The 18,470-nt window shown below is 45.4% G+C and overlaps 1 protein-coding gene across 1 annotated transcript in view; it reads right to left on the bottom strand.

The window, feature by feature from the left end:
- LOC115318820 (arylsulfatase B-like) overlaps positions 1-18,470 on the bottom strand; it is a 77,462-nt gene that overhangs the window by 27,844 nt on the left and 31,148 nt on the right. The window contains exons 7-8 of the mRNA XM_040211272.1: positions 11,473-11,766; positions 2,762-3,201 (exon numbers count right to left, since the gene is read on the bottom strand). Of these exons, the coding sequence (XP_040067206.1) occupies positions 2,762-3,201; positions 11,473-11,766 (734 nt within the window). The remainder of the gene's footprint in view (positions 1-2,761; positions 3,202-11,472; positions 11,767-18,470) is intronic.

The following is an 18,470-nucleotide window of genomic DNA, read 5'->3' as shown; positions in this document are numbered from 1 at the left end:
TGTTCGCCCCTTAGCTCAAAGTGCAGTGAAAGCTACGCTCTCATCGGACGAATCAACTGCCTCGCTTTGATGGCCTGAGCCTCCTCTCTGTGCGCGGGGATAGGCGCGTGCGTAGTCACGTGGCGAAAGAGAGCCATATTGCTGGTCTAACGCTCAAGGGTGAACGGGATTTAGGAACAGCACGATTAAGAGCCGACTAGGACGGAACTAAGCTCTGAGGCAGCACTTTGTCAGCGCAGTATCTTTTCTGTAGCGTCAAATGAGCGCAGTATCAGCAAGATCCGCGCTGCTTTCAGTGCTGACTAGAGGCCGGTTAACACTTCTAGACTGCCATGAGCAACAGTTTTGGCGGTGCGATACAAAGCTGGTGAACGCTCCCATCAGCACGCTCGTAGCGCGAGGTCAGGGCTATGCTTGTATCACTCCGCAGCATGTGTGAACAGGCATTAAAAGGGTAGGGAAGCGATATTACGTGAGCGACGAGCTCACTGCTCCTCGCTTCAAAGTCGGCCAGCAAGAACCGCAATGCGTATCGCACCCGTGACGTCAATAGAGAGTTTTAGTAGATCGTTCCCATGACTCCGATAACGATATCCCGATACTTCGCCACCGCCTCCCTTGCGCATGCATAGTATCGTTATCGGGGCTATCGGAGGTATCGGAACGATCTACTAAAACTCTCTAATAGTTCGTGCATGGTCAAGGGTACTGTAGTGGCGAGTCATGCTGCTCGGTGGCGTCAACACGTGACAATCTCGACTTGTAGTGATATCCGGAGGCGAGAGCTTGAGGTCGCTACATTGAAGCGTCCTTCCGCAGACCGAGCGCTCGCTCTAGACATGCATTTCTCAAAGCCTAGATCTTTTGCTTGCTCGCAGTTGTAGTTTTGGCTGTAGGTCGAGCTTATGGATAAACGGAGTATAAACGCGTCAGCGTTCTCCGCCAAGTCACATTCAAGAATAAGTAACTCCACGAGCGTGCCATACCGCCGCGAGATGGCGCTGCTTCTTAGGAACTCATATGAACGAAGACCGCTGGGCACGGCGACTTTTTATCTACATTCACCTCAAGAACATCCATTCGACGTGGAGGAATCGTGTCACCCGCCTCGGCACAAAGTATGGAGCCTTTTGCATGAGTAATGAGCCTCAAGCTGAAAAAGATTGGGTGCGTAAAGTGCGCACCCAATCTCCTATGCATGCAAATGCATGCTAGCATGCATTTGCATGCATCTTTCAAGACAGAGATGGCTCCAATAACTTCTGCAGGAACACGCTGGGAATTCGCCTACTCATCGAGGCCCGCGGCGGTGCCCTGCGCACCAGACAGTACCGTCGAAAGTGTGACAGTACCGTGACGGACATGGCATGCAGCGCCTGTGGAGAAGACGAAGAGACCACCGAGCATTTGCTGCTAACGTTCCAGAGGCTCCTGCCAGCGCCCATCGGGGACTCCCGCATCCAGCAGGCACTCGGCTTCACGAATGGACGTGACCACGTGGTCTGCTCTAGGCAAAGACTGGAGGCGTGGTTGAAAGTGCGACGGCGATTTGCGCACCGAGAAATCATTGCCTACCGATTGAACCACCGTGATCCTGTAGCTGTTACCTCCGCCCACCAGGGGTCACCGAAGACAAATAGTGGGTCCTGACGACCTCCCCCCCCCCCCTCTCCCCCTCTTTCTTCTTTCCTTTTTTTTCTCACTTTTTCGGCGTGCTCAACCTTGACTCTCGTTTCAAAGAGATTGCGCCGCAGAATGCAATGCAATACAATCATGACGTCGTGGCATTCCAACGGAGCTTCACGGGCCGCCATCAGACGCAATTTTGAAATCTGTTTATTCGTTTTAAAATTACTTTTTTACTTCTCTGCCTCCAGCACAGAAGCAATTGTCTAGGCTAGTGTTTCTGGGCTGCGAGACTAACAAAGACCACAACTAAAAAAAAAAAAGGAAAAGTGCTAAAATTATGTTTTCCTACTTCTTTAATAGCGCTGAAGGGGCACCGTGCTGTATGTGTGAATAAGCTTCAACCTGCGAATGAAACCATACATCCCATAGCACTGAGTAAACTTTACGCTTAAAGAGCCCTTGATATTCAACACTATGCCAGCCGTTGCATTTAGATTGGGTTGCTTTGCGGCTACAGGCACTCTGCTAAGTTTCAGGCTGTTATCTTTTATGCACAATTCTTGATTCGGCAGGATTAAGTTTGGTATTCTGTGACCCACATTTAGTCACACATTGTTTTGAAGCATGTGAGTACATTACGCTTGCTGTATATATCCGCTGCGAAAGTGCTTTGTTCAACGGTTAGACACTCCCCCCAGAAAGTCATACTTGTGATACCGTCTTTAGGTAGGCGCAACAAGAAGTATGTTGAAAGTAGACGAAAGAGTGACCACTGCTTGCTGCAGCTATCGGGAGGTGGCGCCGCCAACAATGATTCAGTGTGACTCAATGGTCCGCGTCGAAGCCCGTCAGAGCCCGGTAAGATGCATTATTATCTGTGAAACCATCCAGATTATGTTCTAAGTGAAGAACTAAAGTGAACCCAAGAGAGAAAAGACTAGTCTGTTGCAGATTTATAATACATGGGCAAGACTCTCCCACAAAATATGCTCGACGTGATTAGTTTTATCCTCTCATCTCCCCCTCTCTCCCGCGTTCGCTCAACTAAAGTGAAAAAATTGTGGCTTTTTGGGGGCAGTTTGCTGTGTTTTTTTTTCTCAAAGAAATACGAAGTATAGTGCTGCAAACTCACTCCAACTTGTGCGCTTGCGATGTTGTTCTGCTCGCACGGATCGTTCGCCAGGTCAAACAAGTAGGGCGAAGCCTGCGAAACAAAGTTCCTCTGTACGTTCTGGTTGCAATAGACTGTCGCTCGCTGTCTCCAGTTCGTGGGCAGCAAAACACTTCCTGTGTTGTAGACGCCCCTGAGTATCCTGGCTGCCTTAGACTGTGCCATGAGGATTTCTAGGTCTCCGTACGGACGCGAGCCTCCGGGCGTTCGAAATCGCTGGTCGTACACCCCACCGTTGTAAGTCCCCAAAACCAGCTTGTAGGTCGTGTACCGAAGGGCCGAATACAAATCGACAGGATCGTAGTTGTACAGGACCTCGTAGCGCGAAGAAGGCAGGTTGTAGGATATTTGAGTCCACATGTCGAAGCCATCGACTTTGCCTAAACTTGCGGGACTCCCTCCTGAAAAAAACGAAAAATACGCCAAGGTCGGGTGTGGTCCTATCCAGTCAAGGGGTTGCTATTCCGCCTGCAATTATGCTATAAGAAGTGCTTCCTAACATATACAAAACTTGTAAGTATAAAAACGGCGGGGACGACGACAAGAACAGGACATCTTTCATTTAGCGACAACACAGAATGGCACAACGATAAAACCGCCCCCAAAGGTTTCAACGCTCTCAAAGAGGGAAAGGAGGTTATTGTGTAAAGGAAAGGGAATTCACTGTAAATATAAAAGTTAAAAACGCTGGCGTCAATACGGGGTATCACCAATATAGTTATTTCCGATTACTTGGAATTCGACCTTTGTCATTATCAATGATAATGAAGATGCAGAAATATTGTTGTTTACAGTCCCAGAGGGAAATGTGCTATAATATAAAAGTTTAAAAAGCTCTAGCGTCACGACGAGGTGTCAGTAATCTAGTCATCTTTGGTGTTAGGAATTTGACCTCTGTCTTTGTCAGTGATAATGAAGGTGCAGAAATGTTGTTGTTTACAGTCCCCATGGCAAATGATTCAATGATTTCTCTCCCAAATCTGTTGTTGTGCCCGCCCAGTATTCTAGTATCAGGGAAATAAGGAGTACAGTCATCGCACGTGCGGCTGTGAACGACAATTGGGTGATACGACTCATTTGAAGCCTTTGATGCTTCCAAGTTCTGTACTCTTAGTGGATGGTTGACGCATCTCCCAGTCTGTCCGATGTACTGACTGTCCCCGCTGTTTTTATACTTTCAAGTTTTGTACCTATTAACCAACACGCTCCTTTTCAATTGTAACTGCCACGTTTTCGAGCCATGTTTCGTCCAAACCCCAACTGCGTTTCTTCGGTTTTCAACCCGGTGTCCTTTCTGGAAGCTGCCTTCTTTATTTCAAAGATGACCCAACTTCGCCTCCGACTGCGTTCGCTGGGACTCTACCTTCGCAAGAATTTGCCTCATCCCTCTGTAGAGCTCGCAATTGGGTTCCGCTGCAACAACTGGGCTTCATGCTACCGAGTAATGCAGATTACAAGAAAGGAAATTTCTCATGAAATTCACGTGATGGAAAGAGTGCTTCCCTCCCAAATGGAAAAACGTTTCGGGCGAGGATTCAGTGCCCGAACGGAGTACAAGTTCCTCATGGATGCTGCTGCCAGTCTGCTTCAAGCTTCATGGAATAAACTGCTCAAGAAAGTCAACACCTCGTGCATACAGGTAAAGACCACCAAGTTTGAACCTCCCGTGATGCTTTCCAAGAAACAACTCTCCGCTGCCACAACGGATCTGCTGTCGAGGGGACAAAAGTTTGCTCCACATCTTCCTTCGTTGAAGGTGGACCAGCTAGCCTCCGTGCATCAAGTCGCGTCGTCTATCCCTGAACATCAACGGCAAGACTTTCTGGGCTCGGCAGTGCGCGCAGTGTGTCACCATCCACCCCCTCGGACAAGCAGGCTTCCACTACGTGCGGCTGTGCAAGAACTTTGCCAAGAGCATAAAAAATTACTGGAATCGGAAAAGCCGGGTGTTTTTGTAATTTTGGAGGAAAGCGCTTTTAATGATAAGGTTCTTTATGCCCTGTCAAAGAACTTTGAGCCCCTAGGAACTAGGCCTTCGGGTAGACTGCGCTCGAGGGCAAAGGAACTTTGTTCCTCCTTGAACTTGACATCTTTTAAGAACGTCATTGGTAGTCCTGCCAAACAGTATTTGTCTGTGTTCTTTACTGCAAAGACTCACAAGGATGGAGTTCCCTTCAGGAGTATAATTTCAGAAATTGGCTGTTCGCAAAAATCCTTGGGTCGTTATCTGCAAAAACATCTGTCTACTATCATCCTCCCTCAGCCTTTTAGAGTTCAAAACTCCTTTGAATTAATCCCCCGCTTCGATTCGCTTCCATTTTAGTTCTATTCCGCACTAAATTATGTCTTTCGACATAGAAGATATGTATTACAGCCTAGAACCAAAACTCATCCTAGATTATGTGACTAATGCGATCCATGAACACGGAATTTGCGACTTTCAAAATTCCTCCGGTGTTTCGGTTGAGGGCTTCATTGACCTGATAGATATTTACTTGCAGTCCACTTTAGTAGAATACGAAGGAAAGATTTACAGACAAAAGAAGGGAGTTTGTATAGGATCTTGCTTTGCGCCTGTCCTTAGTGAGATATTTCTTCTTTTTGTTGACAGGGCTATCAATGATCAGTTGGACAAGTCTTTCCAGGGTTGCCTAGTGTTTAGATACGTTGATGACTACTTGGTCATTTATCCAGACGCGGTGTCCGCTGACAGCATCTTTGAAGTTTTCAAAGACTGTGCGGCCGGACTAACTTTTACCCGGGAAAATCCTTCAACGGAAGGATTACAATTCCTTAATTTACGGTTGCATCCTCATTCCTCAGGTCTTTGTTGGGTCTTCCTGCAGAGGTCGGAGAAGCCAGTCCTCCATTTCACCAGTGCTCACTCCAAGTCAGTTAAGCATGGCGTAGTAAGGTCACTCTTCAAGTCCTCATACTCCAAATCGTGCACGCATTTCTCTGAAAGTAGCCTGAAGTTCCAGCAGCAGATGTTGGAGAAAGCAGGCTTTCCTGCTGACCTACTTCGTTCCACCCTTGAGAGGTTAATTTTCAAAGCACAATTTCCGCAAGCTGTTTCCAAAAAGAAAGGTCGTTTCGCTGTCATTCCCTACACGCACGATTCCGCGCACCGTTTAAGATCTATCGCGTCCAAGTTCGACACGAGTGTCGTTTTCTACTGTCGCATGCGCCTAAAAAAGATGTGTAAAATGGTTAATAGGAGCGACAGTCCCAGAGGGTGCAACGTAAAGCATACCAAAAAGTTTGTAGAATGTGAAGAAAGAAAGGTTTATTCAATTCCGCTAAGCTGTGGCAGTCAGTACATCGGACAGACTGGGAGATGCGTCAACCATCGACTCAGAGAACACAACTTGGAAGCATCAAGGCTTCAAATGAGTCCTATCACCCAATTGTCGTTCACAGCCGCACGTGCGATGACTGTACTTCTTATTTCTATGATACTATAACACTGGGTGGGCACAACAACAGGTTTGGGAGAGAAATCATTGAATCATTTGCCATGGGGCTGTAAACAACAACATTTCTGCACCTTCATTATCACTGACGACAGAGGTCGAATTCCTAACACCAGAGATGACTAAATTACTGACACCTCGTCGTGACGCCAGAGCTTTTTAAACTTTTATATTATAGTACATTTCCCTTTGGGACTGTAAACAACAATATTTCTGCATCTTCATTATCATTGACAATGACAAAGGTCGATATCCAAGTAATCGGAGATAACTATATTGTTGATACCCTGTACTGACGCCACCGTTTTTAACTTTTATATTTACAGTGAATTCCCTTTCCTTTACACAATAACCTCCTTTCCCTCTTTGAGAGCGTTGAACCTTTTGGGGGGCGGTTTTATCATTGTGCCATTCTGTGTTGTTGCTAAATGAAAGATGTCCTGTTCCGTCGTCGTCCGGGCTGTTTTTATACTTTCAAGTTTTGTATCTATTAACCAACACGCTCGTTTTCAATTGGTCCTAACATAGTCTTTGTTCTATTTTTGAGACAATCTTTGAAGTACCTCCGAAACGTTTATTCAGTAAAAAGTTTCTTTTTCCTACATCCAATGATGGGAGCTGGTTACTTTTATTTATATTCTCGCGCATGAAATCAAGCAGATCTATGTAGAACTTGAAGAAAGCATTAATAGGCATGAACATGGGACTACAACTAAAACAAGAGGTTTCAAGAATTATGCGTTGACGAGGGAGGGTCAACTTTCCTGAAGCTGTGAGTTGCCACTGCTATCGTGGAATGTCCCGGACCAGAACAGTCGATGCCAACCAAGAGTGGGCTGGGACTTTCCAGGCAAGTACAGAACTATAAAAGAAACATCTGAGCCCCAGTTGGGTTCAAACCCCGGTCGTCTGTGTGTCAGTCACGCGCGTTGCCAACTTCACCATGCAAGCGCCAATATGTTAATTGAAACAAAATTGAACGTAAACTGGTGATACAGCAAATAGCCTTATTTTCAGATACCCATTATCAATCACGAAGCGGAAAGATTTCGACAATTTGTTGAACTGAGTATGTCAGATTTTTGAAAGCATGAACGAGCTAAAAATGTAATTTACATCAGCAGTTTAAGTGCTGGAATGCCAGTCAGGACTCATACCTTACCTATTACAGCACGTTCGACGACGTCCTTAAAAAAACACTAGCATAATAAAGCGCTGATATTTAAAACCAGTTTCACAAAATAAACCTTATGCTGTATAAAATGAGCGCACTTTTACGTCGCGAGTCTTATATGGCCGACTCAGAAGAATGAAGCTATTTCGTGGTCAGAGTGCCAAAATAGATGCACGTTTGAAAATCGTTTCTAGTTGGTAATGTGCCTCGAGGCATCCATGTCGCACAGACACTTTTTTTCTCACTTTTTCTAAAGGTCTCAAGTCCAGAACCTTAAGAATGATTTTTTAGTTGTTCATAGCCCCTCGAAGAAGATTTCTGTAGACTATTTTGCCCACACCTTACATAAAAAATCACCGATCGGCAGTGTCTATAAAAGTCACCAACCTTAAACCACCTTCTCGCAAGACAATCTGACAAGGTAGATCGCGTACCTCCGTCTTGTCCACAATGAATCACACAGATTTTGCAGAACACCTCCAGGTTTCGTTTGACCGTTAGCCAGAAGGTACGAGGCGGGAAAAATGAGTGGACACATATGACAGAACTTAGAACGCACGAATACCTTCATTCGCCTCGGTTTCGGTTTTTGTATGTCTATACTTATCAGGATCTCCGACAGCCTCAGTACACTTTCTTCATACATCTTGCAGTTCCTACTGCCCTGGCCAAGGAAGATCAGGGACCGTGTGTGGTAACGCATCGCAGCTCGAAGCACATGCTGCGAAAACTAAAATCCCCATACCATCGCGCGGTCGTCTACTCTCACTAATGTCTGAGCCCAATGCTTACGCAGACTCGTTTCCAATTCGTGTCCAACATTGGACTTCGCCCGATAACGCAAAAATGTCACCACTACGGCATTGTCTAGCAGGCCGTGCTGGCTCTTAACTCCGCTGGAAATGACGTCAGTTGTTGTAGTAGAAATTGGTGTAGTTTGTTGTCGTTGGTGATGTTGCTGTTGCCGGTGGCAACTCCAACATCAGCATTGATGTCTCCAAATACTTGTAAAAAATGGCTCTACGCCTGCTGGAATCGAACCCGGGACCGTTGTGTGTGAACCATTTCACAAGCTTTTTTTTTTTTCTTATACCGTTTGTTTTAGTTACCAAATAATATACAGAGCACTCAATTTTCGCAAAATTGTTGCGCTTATTTCTCTTTGCACAAAAGACACGCCATACAATGCTAAAAAAAAACCACTTTAAACTTAGGAATTTTGTAGTACCCAATGCCCACTGCAAACGCTTTCTAAAATAACACATAAAAACCAGCCTATAGAAAAATGCCGGCGTACACTGTCAATGCCAAGAGCTCGTGCCGGAAAACACGCTTTCACCTGCTCCGGATAAAAAAAAATGTTCAGAATGAAAAAGCATAGAGTTATTACAATAAACGCTAGAGGCTCAGCTGGCGGTAGTGTCTATAAGACTTCCTGTTGCAAATTGAAGCAGACAGCATGCAGTCTATATTTCCAGCCTACCTATGTATTCCTATGGGAAAACGCGCGTGAATTTTGTCTCTTCGCCGGAAAATAACATAAAAAACTTTTGTCATTTCGGTTGTACCGGATAGTATATACCTTTATTAGTATTGTGAAAGCGTAATTGCTTTAGTTACAGCATTTTTATTTACTACTGAACTATGTTAAACTTCGCTCTATTTCAGATCCAAACCTCTGTTCAAGGAAGGTATGTAAAAACGAGCGACGATTCTAAGCAAACTAACGATCGAAAGGAATGTAGAGTGTGTTCAAGGTTTGCTAGCATTTCGGTGGTGCTTATATATTGCTAATATGCCCGTCCTGTCATTGGATGAAAATGACTCCGTCGTGCATCTTTACGATCGGTTAAAAAAACATTCCACCGCAGAAAATAAAGCAAATGAACTACGAAAGAAGTGTCTATTTATTATTTCCTATGTCGGGCACTTTTTATTGGGCACCTGCCCTCTGACTCCTGCAAAGATTTGGAGCGTGCGGGTGATGGGTGATGATTTGAAGTCCCAGAACAACCATCTTCGCACATATTCATGAGCAGGAATAAAGCAGTACTTATTTACTGCAAATCAGACTATTTACATGGCATTCAAATTATTTTGATCGTCTGGATGCACAGGGAGTTACTTATCCAGTGTTACTGCCTAGTTCTTGCCGTCTCTCTTGGTTTTTCACGTGTCCTTCGTTCGTTTGGCACGTATATCCCTCATGCTAGAAAGCGTCGACGCCGAGTTCGAGCTAACAGTGTCCGACAGTGCACATAAATACACGTACGAAGCGGTTTTAGCACCGTTTTTCATGCCGCGAATTTTCAATAAAAATACTGTAACTGACCAATTATTTCGTCTGCGTGACTGACAAATGTTCCGAAATATGCCTAGTACGTACAAATTATTCGTGATATTTGCTCTTATAATCGAGCGCAGAGAGAAAATGCACTCGTTTTTTCCCATAGAAATGCATTACTGGTAGTCAATTTCTGACTGCTTGCTGTCTGCTTCAAAATGCAACAGCACACTAGCGCCAGCTGAGCCTCTAGCGTTTATTGTAATAATTCTATGTAAAAAATAACAAAAGAAAGTCGTTCGGAACAAATCAGATGTCTATTTTGTTCCGAACGGGTTTGTCCACGCCTCTCACGGCGGGTGAACGCGATGCCGGTCACTGTACTCTAAATTAGCGCAAAACTGCTCTTTGTTTTTCTCTTTTTTTTGTGGGGGGAGGGGGGAAGGGGGGTAACGGGGGTAACGGTGATCGGTTCAGTGAGTGATGGCAAACTCAGAAAGACAACGAGAGCCATGACACCGCGCTTTTGGCGCCGTTTGATCAACACCACCTAGACAGAAGGCCTCCGCACGCCTCATCCCAGTCAGATCGACCGAGGCGTGAGATTGCGCACGAGTGCCGTGTCAGGTGTTCCGCTGGGGCTCTTGTGCAATCAGCGCGTCGCAGGTCGGGCTCAAGCCCAATAGCCTAGTTAGCGCGATTGGACCCTGATGACGTTTATTAGAGGGAAAGGAGCCCATGCGGAACCCTCCTGTCTAGGTGGTGTTGGCTTGATCGGCTTAATCGAATCGTTGGGAGAGCTCGTCCGTTCCCTTTCAAATCACTTTCTGCAGTCTAAACAAGACACACAAAACAAATACATCATTGCACCGACTATAACGACTAGGCGAGCTATGCGAACACCGCCTAGAGGAGAAGGCCTGCTCTTTTTGCCCCCAAGCGTCATCAGTTGTTCAGTCATGCAGCGCAACCTAGCTTGCGTCTGCCTCGACGCCAGAGCACCTTGCAGCGTCTTAGAACGAAGGCGATGCTAGCACGCGGCGATATGAAGACGGACGCGTTTGCCAATTTTGTGGGGGCGTTCGTCAAGCGTCGGCGTGTTTGTCGCTTGGGGAGGGTCGGGGACCGGAGATCCAGAGCCGTATGTTGGGAGAGTTTGGCCAGTTTATAATCTCACCGCCGTAACGCCCCCCTCGCGAGTGAACCAATCGGCCCACGGAGCAGAGTGAGAGGCGCGAGCACGTGCGCGTGAACTCCCGGCGGCTCGCAGCTGTGCGGGAAGGGCATCTATTTTCATTCATTCGCCTACTGGAATGAATAAACTGGACATCCAAACAGCAATTCCTTATATTTCGCTGGCTCTGACAGGAAAATAATATAGTGTTATTCTTCGGTGGGTTGAAAAGCTAACAAATGAAGTCTTCTCAAAGACTGACTGCCCACTTTTATTTAGGCGAAAAAGAGTCGGCCCGGAGCAGAGGACTCGTAGCTTCAACAGTGCTCTGCACTGAAAACCTGTCGTACCAAAATGGCGTTCTTTGCTTCCTCCTTCTCGTTCCTTCGGCGCTCTCTCCCTTTATTTCACTTTTCTCCTCTCCTGCGCCGTCGTCGCCACACCTACTGTCCAAACTCTCCCAATGTACGGCTCTGCAGGCAACCACTAAGGATGAGGTTATACGCAGGCCTTCTCTTTTAGGTGGTATTTGGCTACGTACGGCGTGTGATCTTGGACGATGCGTACCGGCTGCAGAGTATAGAGTGGGTAGCCAGTCGGTGATGTGCATCATCTGGTTCGACACTCTCTGCCTCTGGTTGAGAAGAGGGCTCCAGATGAAGGCACTGGCCTTGGTTCCCCCTTCCCAGAGGGTGCCTTTGGCTCCACGTAAAGGAAAGTTGAAGCCACTATTGGACTCCTGTCCAAAGGGAAGGCCGCCATTGTCGCTGCTCATCACGAGGATGGTGTTGTCCAGCATGTCCGCCTCAAACAGGGCCTCGAACACGTCCCCGATTGACTCGTCCAGCGCGTCCGTCATACCTGCAAGGCGAACCATCCAATTTAAACGACATTCAGACAAAGACCAATGAGTGCTCGTTATACAGCAGTGAGCAGATGCGTATCCTCCCCTGTGCTGAGTTACCAAGTGAGTTCAGAGCAAGAACATTGAACCCGCTGGAAAACGTAAAGCGTCGTCCGCGGTGCCGAAAGATATGACGGGAACAGTAGTTAGAGAGCCAGTTGTAGCAGACGACTGAGCCGACGGATAAGCAACAGGAAAGAGAACGAGAGCATGTCAAGCAACTGCAATGCTCTGCTCTCTTTCTCTTCCGTTTCACGTTTTAGATGCTTCGGGTGCAGAGAGTACAGGGGTTTGGGCGCGGCATTTAGAGATTTTTCATAACTTCCATCGTCGCCCGGAGGCAGTAGGATAAAGGGAAAGTGCAGCGATCGCATTGGAACTGCCATGGAATTGAAGCGGTCATTATCCAGATCAAAACAAGCATTTCCGGTAAGACGTTAGAACACATTATTTACACTGAATCGGTCATCCCGATGAGACCTTTTTCCACTCAACGCGACAAGGGTTTAAGAAGGGATTCTCTTGTGACACACAATAAACCCATTGCTAAATTACCCAAGCATCAAGGAGAATGCAGGAATTAGTGTTCCACGCGACAACACGCTCACGCCTTTCCCGTATAAAAGATTCCAAATAAATAACAAAAAAAAAGCGTTGACGAACGCTCGTGCAAGATGCACTTTGTTTTAGGCATTTGTATTTGCTTTAGAAAAGTTACTACTGCTGAGTCCAGCACGTGCGGCGCGTCGACTACCAATCCCTGCATTCTCCTTGATGATTGGGTAATTTAGCAATAGGTCTATTAGTAGAGTTCACCCATGCCCTCGCTGCTTCAATAAACTCTAGCAGTCAGGTTGTCTGAATTTTTTTTAAACTTCCGCAAGGCATTTGTTTTTGTATGACGTAGTCAGTTAATGCAAAACTTAACTACAGGTCATATTCCAGACACTTTTTTATGGCTTCAAACTTATATACTTGGAAGAGATCAAAACGTTGTCTTAAAAGGTGCAACTTTGTCAAGTGTTCCGCGAGGTGCTGGTCTGGGCCACGTTCTCTTCTTGATATATGTAATTGATTTCGCTCTCCATGTTTATTACCGTGTCCCAGTATATACTGGGCGATAACAGTGTTTCGCAATATCTATCGCGATTTGAAAAGTTAACTTTTGCAAAATGACCTTAATTTTATCCTATCGTGGTGTCCAACGTCGTAGATGGCTCCCAACTTTAACTAAATGCAATTACGTGCAAAAAAAAGAAGAAGAAAAGAACACCTATAACTACAGATTATTTTCTTGATCGCCAGCTACCCCCGACCAGGAGGCGCCAGCAAAAGTGAGAACCCACGGTTGTACCTTGTCTCGGTGTAAATTGGCAAAGGTTGAAGGCTACGCCCTACATTGCGTTCCGACGGCTTCGATATGTGCCACGTATACGAGCGCAACGCTCACAAATTGGAGCATGACGCAGCGATACACCCGCCACTTCTTCGCAGTAAAAGCGCAAGCTGGCAATACGTTAGATGGATGTATGGATAGATGTTAAGGGATATACGCTTTGTAACGGGCGGTAGCTTGTCCCACCTAGGAGGAGCGGAGTCGCGTGCCTTCCCCGGTTCTCCAGACTGTCACGCAGGGGCAGCAGCTTCCGCCGTAGTGGCATGTTATGCGCTTACGGCTTCCTGGCCTGCCCAGCATGTCTTCCCGTTTCCATTCTTTGGAAGCGCTAATATTTTAGTTTTGAATTTAGGTGGGATGATAGTAGCCACGTTGCAGGTGCTAAAAACGTTTCCAGAGACAAAAAAAAAGGTTTTTTTGTTTATTCTTCTATCCTTGAAAATATATTTGTCTTTTGCAAGCGACGATGCGGTTGCCACGGAGACACGCATGCGCAAAGTTTGCCAGTCTTTCCGGTGAAGCGGAAAGCATCCATGGCTGCTGGGAACCTATGGGGACGTTGTTTTATAGACTTTCGCAAATACTTACTGAGTGTACCGTAACTCCTGAGTAAGAGACACAATTCTTGGAATGTTTATTCACAATATTTGAGAATTATGTTGGTGCGAAAGCGGCATCATATTTGTAACATCGTTCACGTACGAGGTGATCACTGACCAAACGACTTTTTTTTTCTCAAAATTATCAGTATCAAAGGCGCATGGCTAATCTTTGGTGGCGGCGATTGGATTAGCGTGTCGTCGCGTGTGTGTTGTGCTTGTGTGTCAGGTGTGTTCTAATTACCTGTCTATGTTAAATGTATAATACGTGTGCAAAAGTGAAATAAGAGCTGTGCCAATGCAGTATTGTGGGCGTTCCAGAGGGGAACGAAACACGTTCCTCATTACTTGCAAATAAAAAAAAGTGAAAGCCGTTTACAAATCCCTGTAACGCCGAATTGGAGCGCAGCTCTTGAGGAGGAGGAGTGAAGGGTACTGAGGGGAGGGTAGACCCCTCCTCCTCCCCTCATTCTTTAATATGCTCCGAGGGGGCGGTCACGTGACCTCGGGGGGGGGGAGGTGTCACGTGACTTCGGGGAGGGGGGGTCACGTGACCTGGGGGTCACGTGGGGGTCACCTTGGGGTCACGTGACCTTGAGATGACCTTGGGAGGGGTCACGTGACCTTGAGGAGGAGACCACGTGACCTCGGGGGTCACGTGACCTCAGAGGGGTCACGTGACGTGGGTCACGTGACCTTCAAAGGGTCACGTGGGGTCTTGGGGTCACGTGACCTTGAGATGACCTTGGGAGGGGTCACGTGACCTCGAGGGGTCACGTGACCTTGGGAGTCACGTGGGGTCACGTGACCTTGAGATGACCTTGGGATGACCTTGGTTACGCCGACGGCGACGCCGACGGCAACGGCGACGGCGACGCCGCTCAAGCCGGGAACGGGCCCCTAAGAGCTGCGCTCTAAAAAAGTGAAAGCCGTTTACAACTCCCTGTAACGCCGAATTGGAGCGCAGCTCTTGAGGAGGAGGAGTGAAGGGTACTGAGGGGAGGGTAGACCCCTCCTCCTTCTCCTCCTCCTCCCCTCACTCTTTAATATGCTCCTGGGGGTCACGTGACCTCGGGAAGGGGGAGTCACGTGACTTCGGAGAGGGGGGGTCACGCGACTTCGAGGAGGCGTGATCTAGGGGTCACGTGACCTTGGGAGGGGTCACGTGACCTCGGGGGTCACGTGACCTGGGGTGGCCTTGGGGGTCACGTGGGGGTCACCTTGGGGTCACGTGACCTTGAGGTGACCTTAGGAGGGGTCACGTGACCTCGGGGAGTCACGTGGCCTGGAGGGGCCACGTGACTTGGAGGGGTCACGTGACCTCGGGGGTCACGTGACCTTGGGGAGGGGCCACGTGACCTCGGGGTCCTATAACCTTGGAGGGGTCACGTGACCTGGGGTTTACGTGACCTTGGGGTGACCTTGGGGTCACGTGACCTTCAGGAGGTCACGTGGGGGTCGCCTTGGGGGTCACGTGACCTTGAGGTGACCTTAGGAGAGGTCACGTGACCTTGGGGGGGGTCAAGTGACTCCCCAAAGGTCACGTGACCTGGAGGGGTGGGGTCACCTTGGGGTCACCTTGGGAGTCCCGTGACCTTGAGATGACCTTGGTTACGCCGACGGCGACGCCGACGCCGCTCAAGCCGGAAACGGGCGCCTAAGAGCTGCGCTCTAAAAGAACGCGTTACCGTCCTACATTACCTAAAAAAACGCTTTAACGGTAAAACGTCACGCACCTTACTTTTCCGTTCGTTTCCTTTAAGTATGAATTAACACGGTTTACTATTTCGAGGTTGCAGGTTTGCATAAGCCTCATATTTCAAGTAACATTATGTTTATGCAAAAACTGAATATCATCACTTGATCTTTTTTTAACGGTTTCACCTAAGTACTCAAAAGAACTAACGCAAGAAAAACGCAAAACAACTCAAACATTCACATAGCTTGGAGCCTAAAAACACGAAAATATTTTAAGTCTACATTTCTTTAGTCTTGGAAGGAAAAAGTAGCGAGTTACGTAACCACGTTACACGTTACTCGAAATAAGTAACGTAAGTACGTTACCCTTTATTTCTTTGAAAATGCAACGAGTTCAACTGAATGGGTTTGATGGGCTGAGAGGGTCCCTTAACATCAGGGCTTAAGTGTTATTTTCAATGGGGTTGTAACGCGTTTCCGTCAACACTATACAAATACGAATGTAATAAACGTAAAAACGAATCGATCTCAGCAATAACAATTTTGTTTTCTAATTTTGAAATAGAGGTTGACTAGCGCCACCTAGTACTTGTGATTGTTAGTGTCAGTTACTAGCTAAAGGTAGTGAAATGTACTGGATTAAATAGGAACCGTTACTAAATTTTTGAACTAGTAGCCGTGAGTAGCTTGACAGTTAATACCTACAGTTACTAAGTCCCAAGTAACCTATGTGACAAGCGGTTACTTGTATGTATGTATCTATCTTTATTTCAGACACAAAAAAGGGTCCTGGGGGCTGGGGCAAAAGAAGACGAGTTGTCTTCTGACGAGGCTCCAGCCCCTTTTTTACAGCACTCGGAGGAGACACAGGAAAATAAACAGAATAAATATACAAAGAAACAGCAATTTTAAAATCCACAACAAACACAACAACACACACAACTGTCAACTTCGTCCTAACTGCAGATCATGAGTGATTTAGTACATATTCTACAATCCTTTTTTTAAAATAGACAAACGAAATGTGTGCTTGGGCCATTTCTGCTATGTTTGGGTGTTTGTTTAGTGGATCTGGTACGAGATATGTAAGGTGCTGTGTACCGTAATTAGTTCGAACCCTGGGTTTCGTATACTGTGCATTTCTAAGACTGTAATTTGCCGAGGTTTGATTGAAGATATAAAGAAAGGGCGCTTCGTTTTGTCTAGTTTTATTAAAAATAAATATAGATAATTTGAGAAGCAGGATTTGGTCTATATTTAATATTTTATACTTTTGAAATGCTGGGAATGAGTGTTCGTACCTATTAAGGTTCTCAATAAATCGAACAGCCTTCTTTTGCAAAATAAATAGTTTTTCCTTATTCGTTTGTGTAGTGGTTCCCCATACTAACATACAGTACTGTAAGCGTGAGTAGACCAGCGAATAATATAATTGCAGTTTCACCCTTTTTGGTAGTAATTCTCGGAATTTGTTTAATATTCCTATTGCTCTTGAAATATCAACCCTCATTTTTTCTATGTGTACAGTCCAACTGAGTGTTTCTTCAAACCATACACCAAGGAACTTGTGATACTTAACGCCTTCAATTTTTTCCCCGTCAAAAAAGATGTTCAATGTACGCGAAATAGGTTTGTTTTTTGATCTGAACAACACATATTTTGTTTTACTAGTGTTAAGATTAAGCTGGTTGCGCTTTAGCCACAATAATAATTTACTGAGCCAACTATTTGCAAATTCCGCGAGCTGATCCAGATTTCCACTAGAAAAAAAGACATTGGTATCGTCAGCATATAAAATAATATCACGCGATTCAGGTATATTCACAATATCGTTTATATAAATTAGAAATAATAGAGGCCCCAGTATGGAACCTTGCGGAACGCCATATATTATCGGTGCGAGTTTAGAGTGAAATCCATTAAGTACCGTATATTGAGAACGCGAATATAAATAGCTGCGAATTAAATCTAGAGCGTTACCTCTAATTCCGTACACCGATAGTTTCTCCAGTAAAATTTCATGTTTTATTGAATCAAACGCTTTTCTGAAATCCAGGAAAATCCCAATGGTATATGCATGATTTTCTATATTAGTAATTATTTTATCTTTGATATATATTAGAGCTGATTCGGTTGATTTCCCTTTCTGAAAACTAAACTGTTTGTCAGTTATAATATTATTAATAGTAAAAAACCTGTAAAATCTTGAATTAATTATTTTTTCTACAACCTTGGAAAAAAGTGGTAGTACAGATATAGGCCTGTAATTATTAAGGTTCTCATATGTGCCTCCTTTGTGGATAACACTGACTTTAGCAATTTTCATTTTTTCTGGGAATATACCAGAAGCCAATATTTTATTACAAAGATCAACAAGAGGAGGCAACACTAACTCCGTTACTGCTTTAATAGCGGCAACCTTGATATCATCAACACCACTTGCGCAGTTATTTTTTAGGGACATTAGTATGTTGCGAACTTCTGTTTCATCTGTTGGTTCTAAAAATATTGAGCTTAATACCGGAACAGATGAGTAATGGTTATCATATACGGTCGCTGATTCACATGCACCAGATGACAGAAAATGTGTATTAAATTTATCTGCCAATAAAGCTTGCGTATATAGAGTACCATCTATTTTAAGTTCTTCAGGGATGAAAACCGGATTTATTGACATTAATTTTCTCATAGTATTCCACAGCTTAGCTGGGTCTTTATAAATTTCAGAGAACGTAGATTTATAAAAGTTTATCTCCACCTTTTTAATGTCAAGGGAAAGTTTGTTTCTGATTTTTTTATATTCCATAACTAAACTCTTATCTTTAGTTTTGATAAACGTTGCAAACATCTGATCACGTACTTTGATTCGGTTGTAAAGTTCCAGCGTTACCCATGGCTTCCTTGACTTTTTATGTTTCTTAATCTCCGCTTTTGGGAAAGCTTTATTATAATATTCTTGAAGCTTTGA

Source organism: Ixodes scapularis, unplaced genomic scaffold, assembly GCF_016920785.2.
Source record: "Ixodes scapularis isolate PalLabHiFi unplaced genomic scaffold, ASM1692078v2 PGA_scaffold4__175_contigs__length_147842914, whole genome shotgun sequence".
Lineage (NCBI taxonomy): Eukaryota > Metazoa > Arthropoda > Arachnida > Ixodida > Ixodidae > Ixodes > Ixodes scapularis.
Note: the sequence above shows the minus strand (reverse complement) of the source record. Positions and strands in the feature narration are given on the sequence as shown.